The sequence below is a fragment of the Oncorhynchus clarkii genome, chromosome 5, assembly GCF_045791955.1.
Source record: "Oncorhynchus clarkii lewisi isolate Uvic-CL-2024 chromosome 5, UVic_Ocla_1.0, whole genome shotgun sequence".
Lineage (NCBI taxonomy): Eukaryota > Metazoa > Chordata > Actinopteri > Salmoniformes > Salmonidae > Oncorhynchus > Oncorhynchus clarkii.
In genome coordinates, this window is record NC_092151.1 from 69,553,285 (window position 1) to 69,571,194 (window position 17,910).

At 40.6% G+C, this 17,910-nt stretch overlaps 1 protein-coding gene across 1 annotated transcript in view; it reads left to right on the top strand.

The window, feature by feature from the left end:
- The window catches only part of LOC139410190 (inactive N-acetylated-alpha-linked acidic dipeptidase-like protein 2), a 288,454-nt gene that overhangs the window by 225,228 nt on the left and 45,316 nt on the right, over positions 1 to 17,910 (top strand). Inside the window, exon 10 of the mRNA XM_071155649.1 lies at positions 8,679 to 8,825. Coding sequence (XP_071011750.1) covers positions 8,679 to 8,825 — 147 coding nt within the window. The remainder of the gene's footprint in view (positions 1 to 8,678; positions 8,826 to 17,910) is intronic.

Genomic DNA, 17,910 nt, shown 5'->3' on the forward strand with positions numbered 1-17,910 from the left:
ATTGGAATTCGTAACATATCATACGTACTGCAAATTTGAAACATATTGTACGATTTGGAATTTGTAACATATCATACTAATTGTAATTCGTAACATATCATATGAATTCAAAGTCATGATGTTGAATCAACATGGAAACGTGATATGATTATAAAAAAGTAATCAACGTAAGGGATTTTTTTTAACCCAACTTTTAACCTAAATCCAATGAAATTGTGACACTTTTTTGTTGATTTCATGTTGAATTTATGTTAGTAAGACAACCAAATGTAAATCAAAACTAGATGTTGAACTGATGTCTGTGCCTAGTGGTTTAAGCATCCTGGATTTTCGTTTACTATGTTTTGTCTACCCCTGAGTTCAGGTTGGCTTTGCAGAACAAAATCATCCTGCTATTATTGCTTTCTTGTTACCAATATTAGGTTATCAAATCAAATTGTATTAGTAACATATACATGGTTAGCAGATATTATTGCGAGTGTAGCGAAATGCTTGTGTTTCTAATTCCAACAATGCAGCAATATCTAGCAAGTAATCTAACAATTCCACAACAACTACCTAATACACAAAAATCTAAACATCATTATTAAAGTGGCATTAATAAAGTGACTACTGATCCATTTGTTAGAGTGGCCAATGATTTCAAGTCTGTATGTAGGCAGCAGCCTCTCAGTGTTAGTGATGGCTGTTTAACAGTCTGATGACCTTGAGATAGAAGCTATTTTTCAGTCTCTCGGTCCCAGCTTTGATGCATCTGTTCTTATCTTGCCTTCTGGATGGTAGCGGGGATGAACAGACAGTGGCTCGGTCGGTTGTTGTCCTTGATGATAATTTTGGCCTTCCTGTGACATCGGGTGCTGTAGGTGTCCTGTTGCCGTACCAGGCGGTGATACAGCCTGACAGGATGCTCTCAATTGTCCATCTGTAGTAGTTTGTGAGGTTTTTAGGTGACAGGGCAAATTTCTTCAGCCTCCTGAGGTTGAAGAGGTGCTGTTGCACCTTCTTCACAACACTGTCTGTGTGGGTGGACCATTTTAGTTTGTCCATGATGTGTACGCCGAGGAACTTGAGACTTTCCACCTTCTCCACTGCTGTCCCATCTATGTGGATAGGGGAGTGCTCGCTCTGCTGTTTCCTGAAGTCCACGATCATCGACTCTGTTTTGTTGATGTTGAGTGAGAGGTTGTTTTCATGACACCACACTCCGAGTGCCCTCACCTCCTCCCTATAGGCTGTCTCGTCGTTGTTGGTGATCAAGTCTACTACTGTTGTGTCATCTGCAAACTTGATGATCGAGTTGGAGGCGTGCATGGCCACGCAGTCATGGGTGAACAGGGAGATAGACCTACAGATAGGCCTACAAAGTTTATGCTATATTTTGAGCCAGGGAGAGTGGATTAATTGTGCAGGGCAGGAAGAGACTTGCAGCATCACACAGCCTGTGCTTATGTGGCTCTATCAAACCTGTCCCTGGCTAGTGTGGCGCTTTTCAATCATAATGTACTTATTGGTACCTATTCATGTTCACTTAAAAAAAACTCCTTCAGTTTCTCTATGGTTTGCCTCTGTCTTTTAAAAGTGTAATGTATGCTTTTCAGAGTGGTGGGGCAAATTGTTTTACCTTTGGCCTGGAGCTTTTCCTAACTCTATAGGGTATATTAGTGATTAATCAGTTGTGCAAAGGTTTTTATATGGGCAGTGAGACCAGATTTGCATTTGAGTCATTTAGCAGACACTTATCCAGAGTGACATACATGGACAATTAGGGTTAAGTGTCTTGCTCAAGGGCACAAAGACAGTTTTTTTAACTAGTCAGCTTAGGGATTTGAACTATTGACCTTTCAGTTACTGGCCCAATGCTCTTCACAAATAGGCTATCTGAAAAACCTGTTCCTAGGAAGAATGAAAACCCTGTCAAACTGCAGCAACCTTGTACTTGTTCATATTCATTATATTTTACAACTATTCTTTACACAAACACAACCTCTGCAATTGGACAGTAGAGCTGACAGGGCTGAGCTTGCATTATGCAGTTTTACATCGTATAAGCCTATATCAACTGCAATTAAAATGTACTCACACGGTGTATTTATGTAATCGGTATTGTGTTCAATTCATTTCAGTTAATAATTTTGTATTGAAAAGGTCAAGGTTGCCTAGCCAGCCAGCCCAAGTTTGAATATAGCCTAAACCAAATTTGATCATATTCACATTTTCTCCTAATACAAATAAATGGTCTATAGAGATAGGTTACATAACATTACCACTTTGTTTACACTGGCCAGAGGGGACAGGGTGCATTGGCTGTAGCCTATGCAGCTGCTGGCTGCGGTTGTTATCAGTAGCCTAGTTGATCAGACTGGAAAAAATCGTGTTTTCTTCCCATACAGTTTAGTTGTAGGCTGCTGCAATATTTCTGTGAAGAGTTATTGCTTGTGTCTGTCAGGAGTGATGTGTTATCACGTTTGCTAAATAAATACGAGACGACAGTAGAGTGGCTTACGCTTTGCTAAATGACGAGCATTGTGCCTGGAGCGCAACCTGTGATTTCAGTGAATCTGATTGGTCAAGACATAGAACAGAATCTGCAGCACTCCGATATAAAGAACAGATAGGCCTACATTGTGCGCAAGATGACAAATTGAGTCATACAGCTCAAGTCCAAGTTAAATCACAAGTTATAGATGCTCAAGTCGAAGTCGAGTGGCAAGGGTTTTTATTTTTGACAAGTCAAGTTTCAAGTCGTAAAATGTGCGACTGAGTGGTACTCGAGTCCATGTCACGTGACTCGAGTCCACATCTCTGAATCCTGCTGCTGATGACCTTGAATTTAGTAGTACAGAGCCTGTAAACACATTGGATGAAAGCTTTCACCCTGGAATAAGCTCAACGTCATCTGACTTTGAAACTAGCCAGGACAGCCAAAGGTATTTATGAAAGCACAATACCCCCCAGAGAAAACAAAATCACCAATACACTAAACTGTCTACAAGACAAGTGCTCCTAAAACTTTTCACACCCTTGCAGTCAGTTCTTTGGCATGGGAGAGAGGGGTGTTGGTATACACTCTTCTAGCCTATCCACTTTTGCTGGCAGTGCTTGTCTACACAACAGCACAACTGTATACACCACTAGACGGTCAACAGTTCAAGCCCCCCTCAAACTTTTCACATCTTTGCTAACAGCCCGTCTGCCCCATTATTGACTTTAAGTGTAACAAAACGCATACCAGTCTACTGTAACTTTTTGTTTACAGATGAACATGGTTTATTTTATGGTTACACTTCAGTCTTCATGTTTTACACATCTTCATGATCAGTCTTCATGTCTCTCCAGGAGACTTTCAGTACATACAAATCTTCTGCAAGAGGTTGAGCATGGTGTAGAATGAGACATCCCACATACACACAGTAGCTAGCTAGCTACAACACCAGACATAGTTACTCCAAGATTAATGAGTCATAAAGCCATTCCTTTACTCTGCGATCATCAAAACATTTATCCAGTTTTGTTCCTAACGAGAGGCACTGAGGCTAGCTAGGCTAACTAGCTACAACGTTAGACTACAGTACATTTTATGTATACAGCTAGCTATATATAACGAGAGGCACTAAGGCTAGCTAGGCTAACTAGCTATAACAGACTACAGTACATTTTACGTATACAGCTAACTAGCTAAACTTGGCTAGTTTGGCTTGTAGTGGTACCAACAAACCCCATTATGGCTGAATTGATCACCAAATTGTACTGTACTGAATAACACTGCCTCGTGTAAAAAGAGAGGTAATATTGCTAGCTAACTACCAACAGCTAAACAAATGACTTGTTTGTAATTTGCCCTCATGAGTCCTGGTCCAGCAAGTCTAGGCTGCCGCCACTGCTTGCTGGTCTCGCAATTTTTTTTTATCGCTGTCTCAACTCATTCTTCAAAAATGTTTCGTGGTCCAGCTCTTCTTGTAAAGAAGAATCATCAGAAGCAGCAATTGTAGCTAATTATTTAGCAATCTCGGATAGATGCACGGTACAACTCCAGTGAACTTGTAGACTAGCACTGCCCCTAGTTTTGAAAATGCCGCCTTTGAGGGTGGGAACAAGGAAGCAGGGCTCCCGTCAGGCTGTAGTCTTAACAAATCCAGAGAAAATAGATATCCTGCAATGTCCTGGCAGATAGGAACATTGTTGAGACCAATGGCCAATGGCTCTATTGAACAAGAACAACCATATATACTCACTTCTAGCATGATCGCGCAATCGGCAAAACACAAAGGCCACAATAATTGCTACAAAACATGCCTCCATTTATTTTTTATTTCAGACAGTATGCTCAATCAACCAATGATGCAATTGATTGAACTATCCCAGCGCAAAAATGCAAAAATACAGCTACAGTGCATAATTATTTCATGAACATACTCACACTCATAATTATGTAGGAAGACAGCCCAAATAGTGTCTAGCTGGGAAGTTTCCCTTTAATTAAATGAAGTGTTCCTTGGTCCTCCTTTTTTGTTGTTGATGACCAATATACCCCTTTTACCAAAGAGCACCTTCTATTCACAAATATCTACTATTGTGTACCGTAGCAGCGCTTCCCTTCCTTCTACAAGTTATACTATTGAAAACACATCCTCTGAGGACCTGAATCTCAAAATGTATCCCACTTTTCTTTGAAGTCAGAACTAGGCCAATGATTATGCTTTTACATACATACAAAATATATGCTATTTACTGTAGAAGAACATGTCAAAACATTGACATTATCTGAATGCATCACACATGGCCACAGATTCTACTGCCCATTTCTTTATGTTGTTCACCCCCCACTGTATTTTTGTTCAGAGTCAGACAGCATGTCAGTGTGCATCACAGTAATCCAGTTAAGTTGCCTATTAAAGGATCCATTGATCAGTTAGCCCTCTGAGGCCTGGGTTCACACACTGCAGGGCACTCCCCAGTCAATATGAGTCGATTAGAGGTGGATTGCAGAAAATACAGCGCCATTACAAGATTTACAGCACCTGTACAGGGAAGAAACCTTCTCTAATCGCCATTACATACAGGGATAATACTGTTGAAGTCGGAAGTTTACATACACTTAGGTTGGAGTCATTAAAACTAGTTTTTCAACCACTCCACAAATTTCTCGTTAACAAACTATAATTTTGGCAAGTCGTTTAGGACATCTACTTTGTGCAAGTCATTTTTCCAACAATTGTTTGCAGACAGATTATTTCACTCATAATTCACATTATCACAGAAGTCTTGCATACACTAAGTTGACCCAGCCTTTAAACAGCTTGGAAAATTCCAGAAAATTATGTCATGGCTTTAGAAGCTTCTCATGGGCTAATTGACATCATTTGAGTCAATTGGAGGTGTACCTGTGGATGTAAACTCACCAAAAAAGAAATGCACACTCACTGTCAACTGCATTTATTTTCAGCAAACTTAACATGAGTAAATATTTGTATGAGCATATGAAGATTCAACAACTGAGATATAAACTGAACAAGTTCCACAGACATGTGACTAGCAGAAATTGAATAACCTGCCTTACAACAGGCCTACAAGCCCTCAGTCCAGCCTATCTCAGCCTATTGTGGAGAGTCTGAGCACTGATGGAGGGATTGTGCGTTCCTGGTGTAACTTGGGCAGTTGTTGTTGCCATCCTGTACCTGTCCCGCAGGTGTGATGTTCGGATGTACCGATCCTGTGCAGGTGTTGTTACACGTGGTCTGTCACTGTGAGGACAATCAGCTGTCCGTCCTGTCTCCCTGTAGCTCTGTCTTAGGCGTCTCACAGTACTGACATTGCAATTTATTGCCCTGGCCACATCTGCAGTCCTCATGCATCCTTGCAGCATGCCTAAGGCACATTCACACAGATGAGCAGGGACCCTTGGCATCTTTCTTTTGGTGTTTTTCAGAGTCAGTAGAAAGGCCTCTTTAGTGTCCTAAATTTTCATAGCTGTGCACTTAATTGCCTACCGTCTGTAAGCTGTTAGTGTCTTAACGACCTTTCCACAGGTGCATGTTCATTAATTGTTTATGGGTCATTTTAAACAATTATGGGAAACAGTGTTTTAACCCTTTAAAATGAAGATCTGTGAAGTTATTTGGATTTTTATGAATTGTCTTCGAAAGACAGGGTCCTGAAAAGGGGAAGTTTCTTTTTTATTTCAAGGCCTACCGTCAAACTCAGTGCCTATTTGCTTGACATCATGGAGAAATCAAAAGAAATCAGCCAAGACCTCAGAAAAAATGTTTTAGACCTCCACAAGTCTGGTTCATCCTTGGGAGCAATTTTCAAACGCCTGAAGGTACCACGTTCATATGTACAAACAATAGTATGCAAGTATAAACACCATGGGACCACACAGCCGTCATACCGCTCAGGAAGGAGACGTTCTGTCTCCTAGAGATATACGTACTTTGGTGCGAAAAGTGCAAATCAATCCTAGAACAAAAGCAAAGGACCTTGTGTAGATGCTGGAGGAAACAGGTACACAAGTATCTATATCCACAATATCTATATCCACAGTCCTATATCGACATAAGCTGAATTGCCGCTCAGCAAGGAAGAAGCCACTGCTCCAAACCGCCATAAAAAAGCCAGACTACGGTTTTCAACTGCGCATGGGGACAAAGATCGTACTTTTTGGAGAAATGTCCTCTGGTCTGATGAAACAAAAATTGTTTGGCCATAACGATCATCATTATGTTTGGAGGAAAAAGGGGGATGCTTGCAAGCCGAAGAACACCATTCCAACCGTGAAGCACGGGGGTGGCAGAATCATGTTGTGGGGGTGCTTTGCTGCAGGAGGGACTGGTGCACTTCACAAAATAAATGGCATCATTGAGGGAGGAATCTTAAGACATCCGTCAGGAAGTTAAAGCTTGGTCGCAAATGGGTCTTCCAAATGGACAATGACCCCAAGCAGACTTCCAAAGTTGTGGCAAAATGGCTTAAGGACAGCAAAGTCAAGGTATTGGAGTGGCCATCACAAAGCCCTGACCTCAATCCCATAGAAAATCTGTGGGCAGAACTGAAAAAGTGTGTAGGAGCAAGGAGACCTACAAACCTGACTCAGTTACACCATCTCTGCCAGGAGGAATGGGACAAAATTCACCCAACTTATTGTGGGAAGCTTGTGGAAGGCTACCCAAACCGTTTGACCCAAGTTAAACAATTTAAAGGCAATGCTTCCAAATACTAATTGAGTGTATGTAAACTTCTGACCCACTGGGAATGTGATGAAAGAAATAAACGCTGAAATAAATACATTTCTCTACTATTATTCTGACATTTCACATTCTTAAAATGAAGTGGTGATCCCGACAGGGAACTTTTACTTGGATTAAATGTCAGGAATTGTGAAAAACTGAGTTTAAATGTATTTGGCTAAGGTGTATGTAAACTTCCGACTTCAACTGTATATGTAAACATTCATAACAGTGTACATTTCCTTCCCTTTAGCAGATTGCCATTACGAGAAGTTGTTGTTTCTTATCTCTGGAATGGGAAGCAGTCTATAACAGCTTATGCAGGGCAGGGCAGTGTACTGTGAGCATTGTGAATTGATAAAAGCCTGGTTAACTGATAGTTACAGATGGTACTGCTGCTGCTACAGCGTGATCTAATGCATCGTCTGGGTAGTGTACTGTAGTACAGAGGAGTGGATGCTGCATAGGGGATGGCCCACAGCTGCTCTGGCTGCACGCCAAACTCCAGCCTCCTCTCGGCTGCAGGATCATTTAAGCACAAATATATAAACAATGATTTCACTATCTCGTTATCATAGCAGACAAATAAATTAAATATTGATTGGGAGAAGGCGGGAGGCAAGGCAACACAGGACAGAATGACCCATTCTCTCCCTTCTCTCCTCTCAATCTCCGTGCTATTGAGTTTCCTTTCTCCAAGATTCTTAGCTTTATCTGGAATTGAATGGCCTCTGCTGTCCTTTCATTGAGTCTCTTACAGTGGTTGGATACTTCCTCTCAGATTCTTGTTTCTGTTTTAGTATGTTTTCTGTAATGTCGGTACTGTGTAGTCCCCCCTGAGTAACCTGGTATAAACATGATGCCAAAGGTCAAATTGAGATCCATTTAAATATGCTCATTCTGTTTGTACAGTAAGATCTGTTAATTGGTTTGGATTTCTGTTTGTTCCTGATTTGTCTGGTATTTTTGGTACATGCTAGTACCTTTAAAATGCATGCTATTCATCTCCCCTCTCTGCATTGAACATTTCTAGAGGCCCATATTTTTTCCAAACTACCTCCTCATCCTCCCACAGTACATCCAGGGGGACTGTTACACCAAGCACAGTAAATCTTTAAACTTAAACCTTAATTTCAGCTTTTTCGAAAACATTTATTAGAAACTGTTCCCCACAGCTTCTGTTTCAAAGCCTCTGGAGTTGCATTCACAATCAGCAGCCTCTGCTACCATACTGCCAGATCTACAGTATCTCTCTGAATATATGTCTCTCTGGCTTTCTCTCTGTCTCAGTTCAATCTGTCTGCATTTATAAAACTATTGTGATATTGTTTTCAGCCTTTCCCTTCCCCTCTAGTCCTTGTATTCTGCTAAACTACTCTTCTCTATTTAATGACAAATCTCTTTCACATCCCTCCTCTCTCTCTTTATCTCTCTCTGTCTGTTGTTACCTTTCAGAGGCAGCTGCTGAGCTGTATTCGAGGTGGAAGCTGCCCTGGACCAAATGTCAGCTCCCTACAGATCCCTGGGGACGTCAGCTTCTTTGCCAACCACCTCGCTGTCCCTACTATGGAGTTTGCATTTGAACAGACCAAAGCAGAAGAGGTACTGAGACCCATACACAAACAGAAGCATAACATTTTATGATAGGGTCTGGTAGTAATACATGATTTCTCCATTATTTACAAACATTATAGGTGAATTAAAGATTTTCCTCCTTAGTGTGATTGTCTATTGCTATGTCTATGACACTTGGTTTAAAGGTATTATCCTGAATTGGGTTGTGTGCTAAAATTGAGGGCATATATTTTTTAAGAAATGTGATGTATTTCACTGTAGGATTTCCTATAAGCAAACATGTAGATGCTAGGTACGCTGGCACGTATGTGTTTGGAAACGAGCAGATGTTCTGTACCAGAATGACTGGGATTGTGACAAGAACGTGGTCCAGTGCACATTTTGTACTCCCATTAACATCTGTTGCCTTGCCTCATACAGTTTCGACAAGTACACACTCATTACAGTCAGTGTTTAAGGCTGTTGAGTCTGCCTCCCAGTATGCAGCTCTTTCCAAAGTTTACACAATGATCTGTCTCGAAAGTCTCCTCACACGTTTGTGTGTCTCTTGTTCTTTTGAATGCCATCTGTATGGAAATATAATGTAGCAGTTTTTGTTTTTGCTAGAAGCCCATTTATATCTCTACGTTATTCTGTTAATGTGGGCATCGTTATTCAACATGCATTCTTGCCTCTTTTGCAACGTCATTTCCCTATGCAAATGATGCAATGTATCTCAGTTCAGCCAGATACATGTCTATGTGACTGTCTGTCGCCATCAGACCCTGTCAGTATGACAGCTGCCACCAGGGCCCGTCTTGCCTCCATTTCACGCCTCCTGTTGATGAGTGGTGGAGATGAAATCATTTGCATCCTCAGCTCACACATCTGGTAGACACAGGCCTCTGGTGCTTTACACGTTAATGATGCAGACTCCTCACCGTCTGAACAGCACTCACCTGAAATAACTTCCCCAACTTTAAAAAGGGAAGATGATATCTTGTTAAATGTCTGCCACTGGCAGTACTGATTTAAGTCAGCTAAGCTTTAAATGTCTTGAAATCACTGAATACTGTGCTGTATAGATTTAGACAAAACAATTCGGTAACACTTTACTTGAAACCCAGCTTCATAACTAGTTATGACACGGTCATAACAATGTCATAACAGCTGACATAACTTGTCATAACCTTTTATAATATGGTCATAACAATGTCATGATGCAATTATTTGGGTCTATTATGACAAATATTGCGTTATTTTATGGCTGGTTATGACACATACCTAAGAGTGTAAAAACCCACAGAACCTACCACGGCAATTATTTTATGGCTGGTTATGACACCTGCATAAGCGTGTCAAAACCTACCGCACAATCAAAACATTCCATTACAACATAGCCTACATGTCAACAGTAAGTTTATGCTGTATATATTTTTTTTAAATTGACCATCTTAAATTATCATTGTAAATGCGCAAACATTGATGTCAGACATCCCAATGCTCTGTTGCTGATGACTGGGATGCAGGAGCAGATTTCAGGAGCAGGACAAGACACCTTCTTTTTGACTAATGACTGATATAAGGGCATGTACGTGATAGGCCTATCTGGCTTATATGATTACGATGGTCATAAGGCTTCTTAAAGTGTATTTTCTTAGTCCAAGTAAAGTGACACAGGATGGTCATAATGCTTCATGACAGAGTCATAAAGTGTATTTTCTACAAGTTATTTCAAATATGATGAAAAAAAACATGACTGTAAAGAATTAACTTCAACAACAGCAAAGGATTTAAGAAACACATTTTCAAACGAAAGGAAACTTCTCAGCAGGGAAGAAACACATTTGAATAAATGTAGGTTTTGACACTCTTATGTAGGTGTCATAATCAGCCATAAAATAATGCAATATATATCACAACAGGTGTAAATATATGGATCCTGACAGTGTTATGACCATGTTATGACAAGTTATGTCAGCTTTTATGACATAACTTGGTGTCGTAAAATGTTATGGGGTCAAGTGCTACCAAACATTTATTAACTTTTCATCACCCTCAGAGATCAAAGTAAAAAATATTTAGGCCTCTGCTGATTTTACCCAGTTTATATTTGATGTTAGGGTTTGAATACAATTATTCACACTCACTGTAAAACATTTTATATTTTTCCTATTTTACTGCTATAGAGTGCTGATAAGGCAGCAAAGTTTATAAACAAATGGAATGCCAAACTTTTCCCCCGTTAGGGAGTGTAGCTGTGCACACTGCACAGTGATGACACTTTCTCCATACTCATGTGTACATCTGTCTCTTCCTCACAACATGCCTGGCTAAGCATCAGCCCAGTGACACTGGTGTGCTTTAAACTGTAAAAGTAACCTTTTCCTGGCATTCAACACATCGAGCTGAATTAGAGCCAGATGAATTAGATTCCTGAGCCACAGACTGCAATGTGGGACCAGGCTCATCACAAGGCTCTCCTGTGCAGCCAACAGCTTGAGGATGCATCTGAGTCAGATTTGAAATGACACACTAGCTTAAAGGCTCTCCTTGCCTTCATTTTGTGTGTGTGTGTGTGTGTGTGTGTGTGTGTGTGTGTGTGTGTGTGTGTGTGTGTGTGTGTGTGTGTGTGTGTGTGTGTGTGTGTGTGTGTGTGTGTGTGTGTGTGTGTGTGTGTGTGTGTGTGTGTGTGTGTGTGTGTGTGTGTGTGTGTGTGTGTTATGTATTAATGCTGAGCGATTAGTGCTTTTTGAGGTCGGTTCGATTAGAAAAAAATTATAATGATTTTCGATTTGGGGTTTCATTATTTGGGTAACACAGAATAAAACAATTAATACAAGTCTGCCCATTACTGCTTATCAATTATTAACTATAATTAATTCAGATTACTTTACAAAAACATTTAAGTTGTTGTGTATATTACATTTTTTTTATTTGCTAACTTTATTATTTATTCAGTCATCATCTCATGTTTTTAGAGCTACTGTGTGACAAAATCACTATTTAGTAGTTCTTCAAAATAATGAATGTACCTCGCAAAGCAACAGCTGCTCTCCACATCCCCTCACCATCACCATTCTTTTCTCTTCTGTAGTAGGTGTAAAAGAAACACAGACCGGACATGTGGATGCACAATGGATTATGGTCATTGGAGTTAATTACCACATTTTATGTGCTAAACTACATAGAATATTGGCCTGTTGGAAACTACAACTCCCTACTACATCTCACAGTTCAGGCTCACAGAAAAGGAACGAGTGAATTGTAATTCAAATAATTGAACCACGTGTGTGCATGCAGGTGTGCCTTCTGCATTCCCTACACACAGTTTGATGTCCAATGTTCAAACTGTAGCTAACAAATTACAACAACATTTAACAATTTAAAACATTTGTAAGAATGCATCAAAATGGAATCAACAAACACCATGCCAGCTGTTTTATCATGTTTTCAAGTGTTTAAAGAGAGTTTCAAAATACAAACACAACTTGTGTTGGGCAAGATTGCCAGCTATAAACACTAGCTTGCATCTGTGTTTTTTCAGAACTGCACTCATTTTAGTCTAAGTGGATGTGACTTGTCAGGGAGCCTACCCAGGCTCCTCACTGTTGCTGCTCCAGAGGCTCTCTCACCAGATGGCTCCAATAGACTGACTGACTGGGTCTCAGTCGCTCTGCTCTGGAGGTCACTATCGATCACAGTCCAGAGGTGTGGTATGCCAAAACCTGTCAGCCCATTTTCACTCACTGAGTCCTGAGAAGGGGAATCAGTGCTGTCCGGACACTGCAAATGTAATGATACCAAGTAATGTGATTTTCAGGCTAGCTAGAGAAATGACCCTTGGAAATGTCAAACAAGACCACACTCTGGTTATACTGTTTGGTTTCCATTTGTGTGGACTATGACCCTGAAACACAACCATCAAACAGAGTTCTGTGTCTAGTCATCCTCATATTCCCCTGGTTCTCCCAAACAGCGCCATGACACATCCCCTCATTATGACACACATGCAAACGCCCCTCTCCTCACGCCCTCGGACGTTGCCCGGCTCTTTGGCTGTGTTCAGGTTTCCGGTTGCTGCAGTGTTACAGCAGTGTTCAGAATTCCTGTCCTGAGGTGCTTTACCAGTGTACGCTGAGCTAATCTAATTAGCAGTGTGAAGTGGCTGCAGCTGTATGGAGCAGGGAGGGAGGGAGGCTACACTCAGTAGTCTGCTGATCAATTGGCTCTGCCTCTGCTCCGGCCCGGCCCATCCGCTGCTCTACCTCATTGCAGTGACAAGTAACTGAGCTGGGCTTGGCTACTGCGTATCCCACCATCTGGCCCTAACACATGGCGGTGACCCTGTTACTGAAAGCACTCTTCTGGTATGAAACACACACTTTGGTCTTCTTAGATTGAACATCATGCCTTATCACACTTTTTTTCATTGACCATTGACATCTCATGACAATTGAAACCAGTACGCGTGTGAGATTTGGTTCTGGGTGCCGATATTACCATTGACATAATGTAATGCCATTAGGGGTTAGGGTTTTACAAAGTGGTCCATATAATGTTGTAGACTGTTGATAGGATTTTGGACACCAGTCAATACAGTAGGTCATTGTATTTAATGCACACTGAGGGATAGGGCCAAAGGGAAGGGAAATCAATGGAGTCTGGGCCTTGGTAATTCAAACTCAGATTGGACAATTAATGTGTAATCGAAGAGCAATCAAAAGTAACCTATTGTTGCTTAATGAGTCTATGTTTTACTCAATAAAGAGAAAGGTGGGTCTGAGCTGCAAAGGTGCAAAAGAGATTGCAAATACCTGTTTAGGAATACAATGCACCATGTAAACAACATCAGTTGTGTCTAAAACAATAGGCCTTACTGAATGAATCTTCCTCTTGTTCTTACCACAGGCAAACATAGAACCTCCTGTACTCCTACAGAAAATGTGTTATCCTACATAAAATGCAATTATCTTTTGGTTCTATGAAAGAGGAGAAAAGCATTTCACATATTTAAGCCATTTAGTTGCTCTTGCTTCAAGGTCTAGCATATCTTGAAGGTTTGTAAGAGGAAACTCTACCTTTTTGTCTTAAATTGAAATGTTCTCTTCTATTATTATATCGCTTTCATTTCCATTGGCTTTGAAATGGGGCCAACTGCAGAAATTGGAGAGTTGTTCCGTTGGGACATGAATACTCTGGGGAAATACACAATTTGTCCTTATTTATGGAAATTAGTCGTAGCTTGTCCCTTTTAAAGGAATGTTTTTAAGTAGAAGAAACAGCCATGTCAATTGTTTCACAGTTTTCTATATTGTATCTGATCCTACTGCCTCCATTTCACATTTGAATTAGGTAGGTCTTCTAACAGTGTTGTGTTATTTTTCAAGCTATTGAAGGTGATTACTATCTTCTTCTATTTTAGAGTCCTTCCTTCATGACATTGGAGTGTTTGGCTGGAATCATACTCATGTATAGCCTTTTACCATAGTCACAGCCTGCTTTGAAGTCCTCTTCTGGGGTTCTCTCTTTTTAGGCAGGTTTCTTCAAAAGCACTTTTCCTCAATGTATGCTAGCTAACCCCAGAGTGGGCACAATGGATGTAATATGATCATAAGTGAGAGACGGCATGCAAAACGGCCCGGGCTTCCATATTGTCTATGTATGGTCACATCACAACGCAGTAATAAAGGATGACAAGTATAGCAGTATCTGCTGTGTTACATTGTGTTTTAGCCAGTCTTAGCTAACACACACACGCATGCACGGACACAGGCATACACACAAGGGCTGGGTGATATGACCTAAAGAGCATATCTAAAATATCAAATTTATGGGTCATTCACGATATTTACTGCATCTCCGTTTTTTAAATGTTTCCACTGAATAAGCTTTGTTTTACAATTAAAAGTAAAATACACTGCATTTCAAACAGTCAGGAATAATGTAATAAATTCAGGGCTTGTGAAATTATACCTAGGCTAAATATAAGACTTTCACAATCAAAAGACTCACTGATAATTACATTATTTTGTCAAAATAGTTTTGCAATAAATACTGATCTGGCTGTCAAGTCCATCTATGAAAATGCCCTTTTTGTTACAAATTTAACCAGGACCATGCATAATACACATTCACTAATAATGACTAACTTCTTGTAGCAGCCAGGCATTATATAAAATGATCACAACTAGATCTCATAAACAATCTCCCAAGCACAAGCCGAGGTACTAGTGAGTAGCCAGCTAATCTTTATATTAAAAGTCTAGCCAAATTGGATATATTTGCTAGCTAACAAGGTAGAACAGTTTAATTGTTATGAACACACCCTTCTGTCTGTCTCCAACTGTTTGAACAGCATGCTAGCCTGTCCACTTTGTACAGATGTTGAAATCAAGTGGCCTACCTTATTTCTCAGAATGAGTTGCCAATTCCTTATATAATTGTTTTTTATGCTTATTGCACATTTATAAAACACAGACTAGACAGCTAGTATAAAAGTGTGTGGCTAAAATGCTGCTAGCGGTATATGTGTCAAACTGAGCATTCATTTTCTAGAATCAATGTTCATTGATACTCCCATTTTAGCAGGGTCTGGTTGTCTCACAATTTGAAGAGTTGAGACATAAAAGGGTATTCATTTTATTTTATTTAACATTTATTTAACTAGGCAAGTCAGTATATAAGTTAGGGTATAGTAAGAAAGGTTATGTTTTCCTCTATTACAGTCAAATAATGTCTCATATGACTGATTCTGTTGGACCAAACGTCAAAAGCAAATAGCGAGTTGAAACTGCTTTTTGTCAGCGAGGATGTTCGGAGTGGCAGGGGGATGAGTTTGGTGTGTGTGTGTGTAAATGGGGAGGTGCACAGTCAAAGTAGAAGGAGCGAAGGAGATGAGACCAAAAGACAACATGCGAACAAGCAGGGTTGTAAATTCTCATTAAAAAAACGAAACATAAAAAAAAACGTTATTCTTGCGATAAAGGCATTTGGAATATCATGCTAAAACATATGTTTGAATTAATCAAATTAATTTGATATATCGCCCAACCCTAACACACACACACACACTTGGCCTGAACATCTGACTGAGTGGAGGTGCTACAGTCTGCTAATCGCTGTGGCATGTGTTTGTTCTCCGAAGGGCTCAGGATGACCCAGGTGAGTGCTGTTCCTATTGGAACTCCCGCTAGTCTGAACCTCACCAGGGGATACTCATCTGAACTCTTCTCTCTCTCCTCCCTCTTGCTGTTGAGATGTCAGTGTTTCCTTGCAAATACTCTACCCTCCACCTACTCACAAATATGATGCCTTCATTCATATACTGTAGAATGCATTCCAATAGAACCATGTAGATGTGTGATGCTGGAGCTACTGAAGTAACCTTTAAATAAATATGGAGGGAGGCAGCAAAGCCATTCTCAGAGGAGAGTTGAGGAAGATGGGTCTTGGCATGCCTCACTACTCCAACAGGACAGACAGGCCCTCAGACTGACAGTCAGTCACATTCCCCAGACAGACTGCAGTACAGTCTGACACTAAGACTTTCTCATCTCCTGCACACCCAGTGACACCCAGTGGCAATCTCTTTTTCAGAGGGAGCCAGCCGAGTTCTCATCAAATCAAACCCAGCTCAGTGGGAGCTCCGGCTGAGTCGAAATGAACACAGCACCAGCAGACCTGCTCTATTGATTCAGAGGCTCTTTCTGAGTCTCTCTCTGAGTCGGTGTAAAACAGCATCAAGGCAGGCAGGCAGCACCCCTCCTTCCCTCCGCTGTGTCTCCACTCTGCCCAGGCTTCCTTGGGACCGATCAGAAAGTGGGTGCTGAAGGGGAGTGTGTGTGTGAGGGGATAGAGAGATCATTAACTCAGCTCAGCTTGGCTCTTCTGCCTAATCACCAGTTAACACTTTCCAGGCCTGTATGGAACAGTGTGTGGGCAGGGAGCTCCTCACGGCAGGGGCCTGGCTGCTCTATGAGCCAGTAGACACATGGGGCGTCAGAACAAAACCTGGCTCAATGGATGTCGATGTATTGTAGAAGTGTCAACACATGAAGATGAACTCCTCAGAATGATTTTTCTTTGGCATTGGTTTGATGGTTGTATAAATTGGAATGTATACCACAAGTGTTAAGAATCTGTGCAAATGACTGTACAGATGACTGTGGATGATTACTGATCCGTGGTGGATTTTAATCATCATGTTACCATGTTCCATAGCTCCCCTGTCTCTGCGTTGTGGCGCACGTTTTGTAATCTCTGTGTGACAATGTCACAGTGTCACAGCCTACTTTGTACTGTGTGTCAAAGGTTTAACAAGCATTTGCTTCAGTTAATGTGACTGTGTGTTTTTGTTGCCAACACAACACAACAGCCTGTGTAAGACTCTAAAATATAGGAATCTATGTATTGTAGTTGGTGCTTGTTTTCCTTGCCAAGGACATCCTCATGCTGAAAATCAAATGCTACCAAGTGCTTCCAAAGTGTTTTAACACCCCCTTCAATAACCTAGATGAGTTTTAATATCAAACCACTGCTTATCCGGAGTTTTAATATCAAACCACTGCTTATCCAATGGTATTTATTTGGTCCCTCTGTTGCAGAGAGAACATATTATAAGCCCTTAGGTCTGCATTGATGATCAATTACTTTATCTTGAGTCTACCATAAATACAGAATCATTTGATATAATGATGTTTCCTCTGAATTACGCCTGCAATCCTCAATTAACTTTTTAAAACTTATTTTGGATAACATAACCTCCCATTAACTTTTGTCACTAAGGCGAATCAGTATCTCTCCTCAGGGATTTTACTAAAGCAATAAGTTGTCCTCTATGAGAGTCAGTGTTTTGGAAGATTATCAGAAACAGCCATTGTAAATCCTCCATAAAACAAGCAAAGGCCTACTGAATCAACTGTACTGTTTTCCTGGTCATATCAAAGCTCATATTATGAGCATTACTTGCAGAACATCTTTGATCTATTCGTATCACCCATTAAATGGAGTTTAAAAAAATAAAAATAAAATGTTCAGGGTTCAGTACCCATTGCTCCAGCTTAAAATAAAGTAATAAAGGAATCAATGAAAATGCAGCTGGAGTGGAAATAACTTGACAATGCTGATTTTT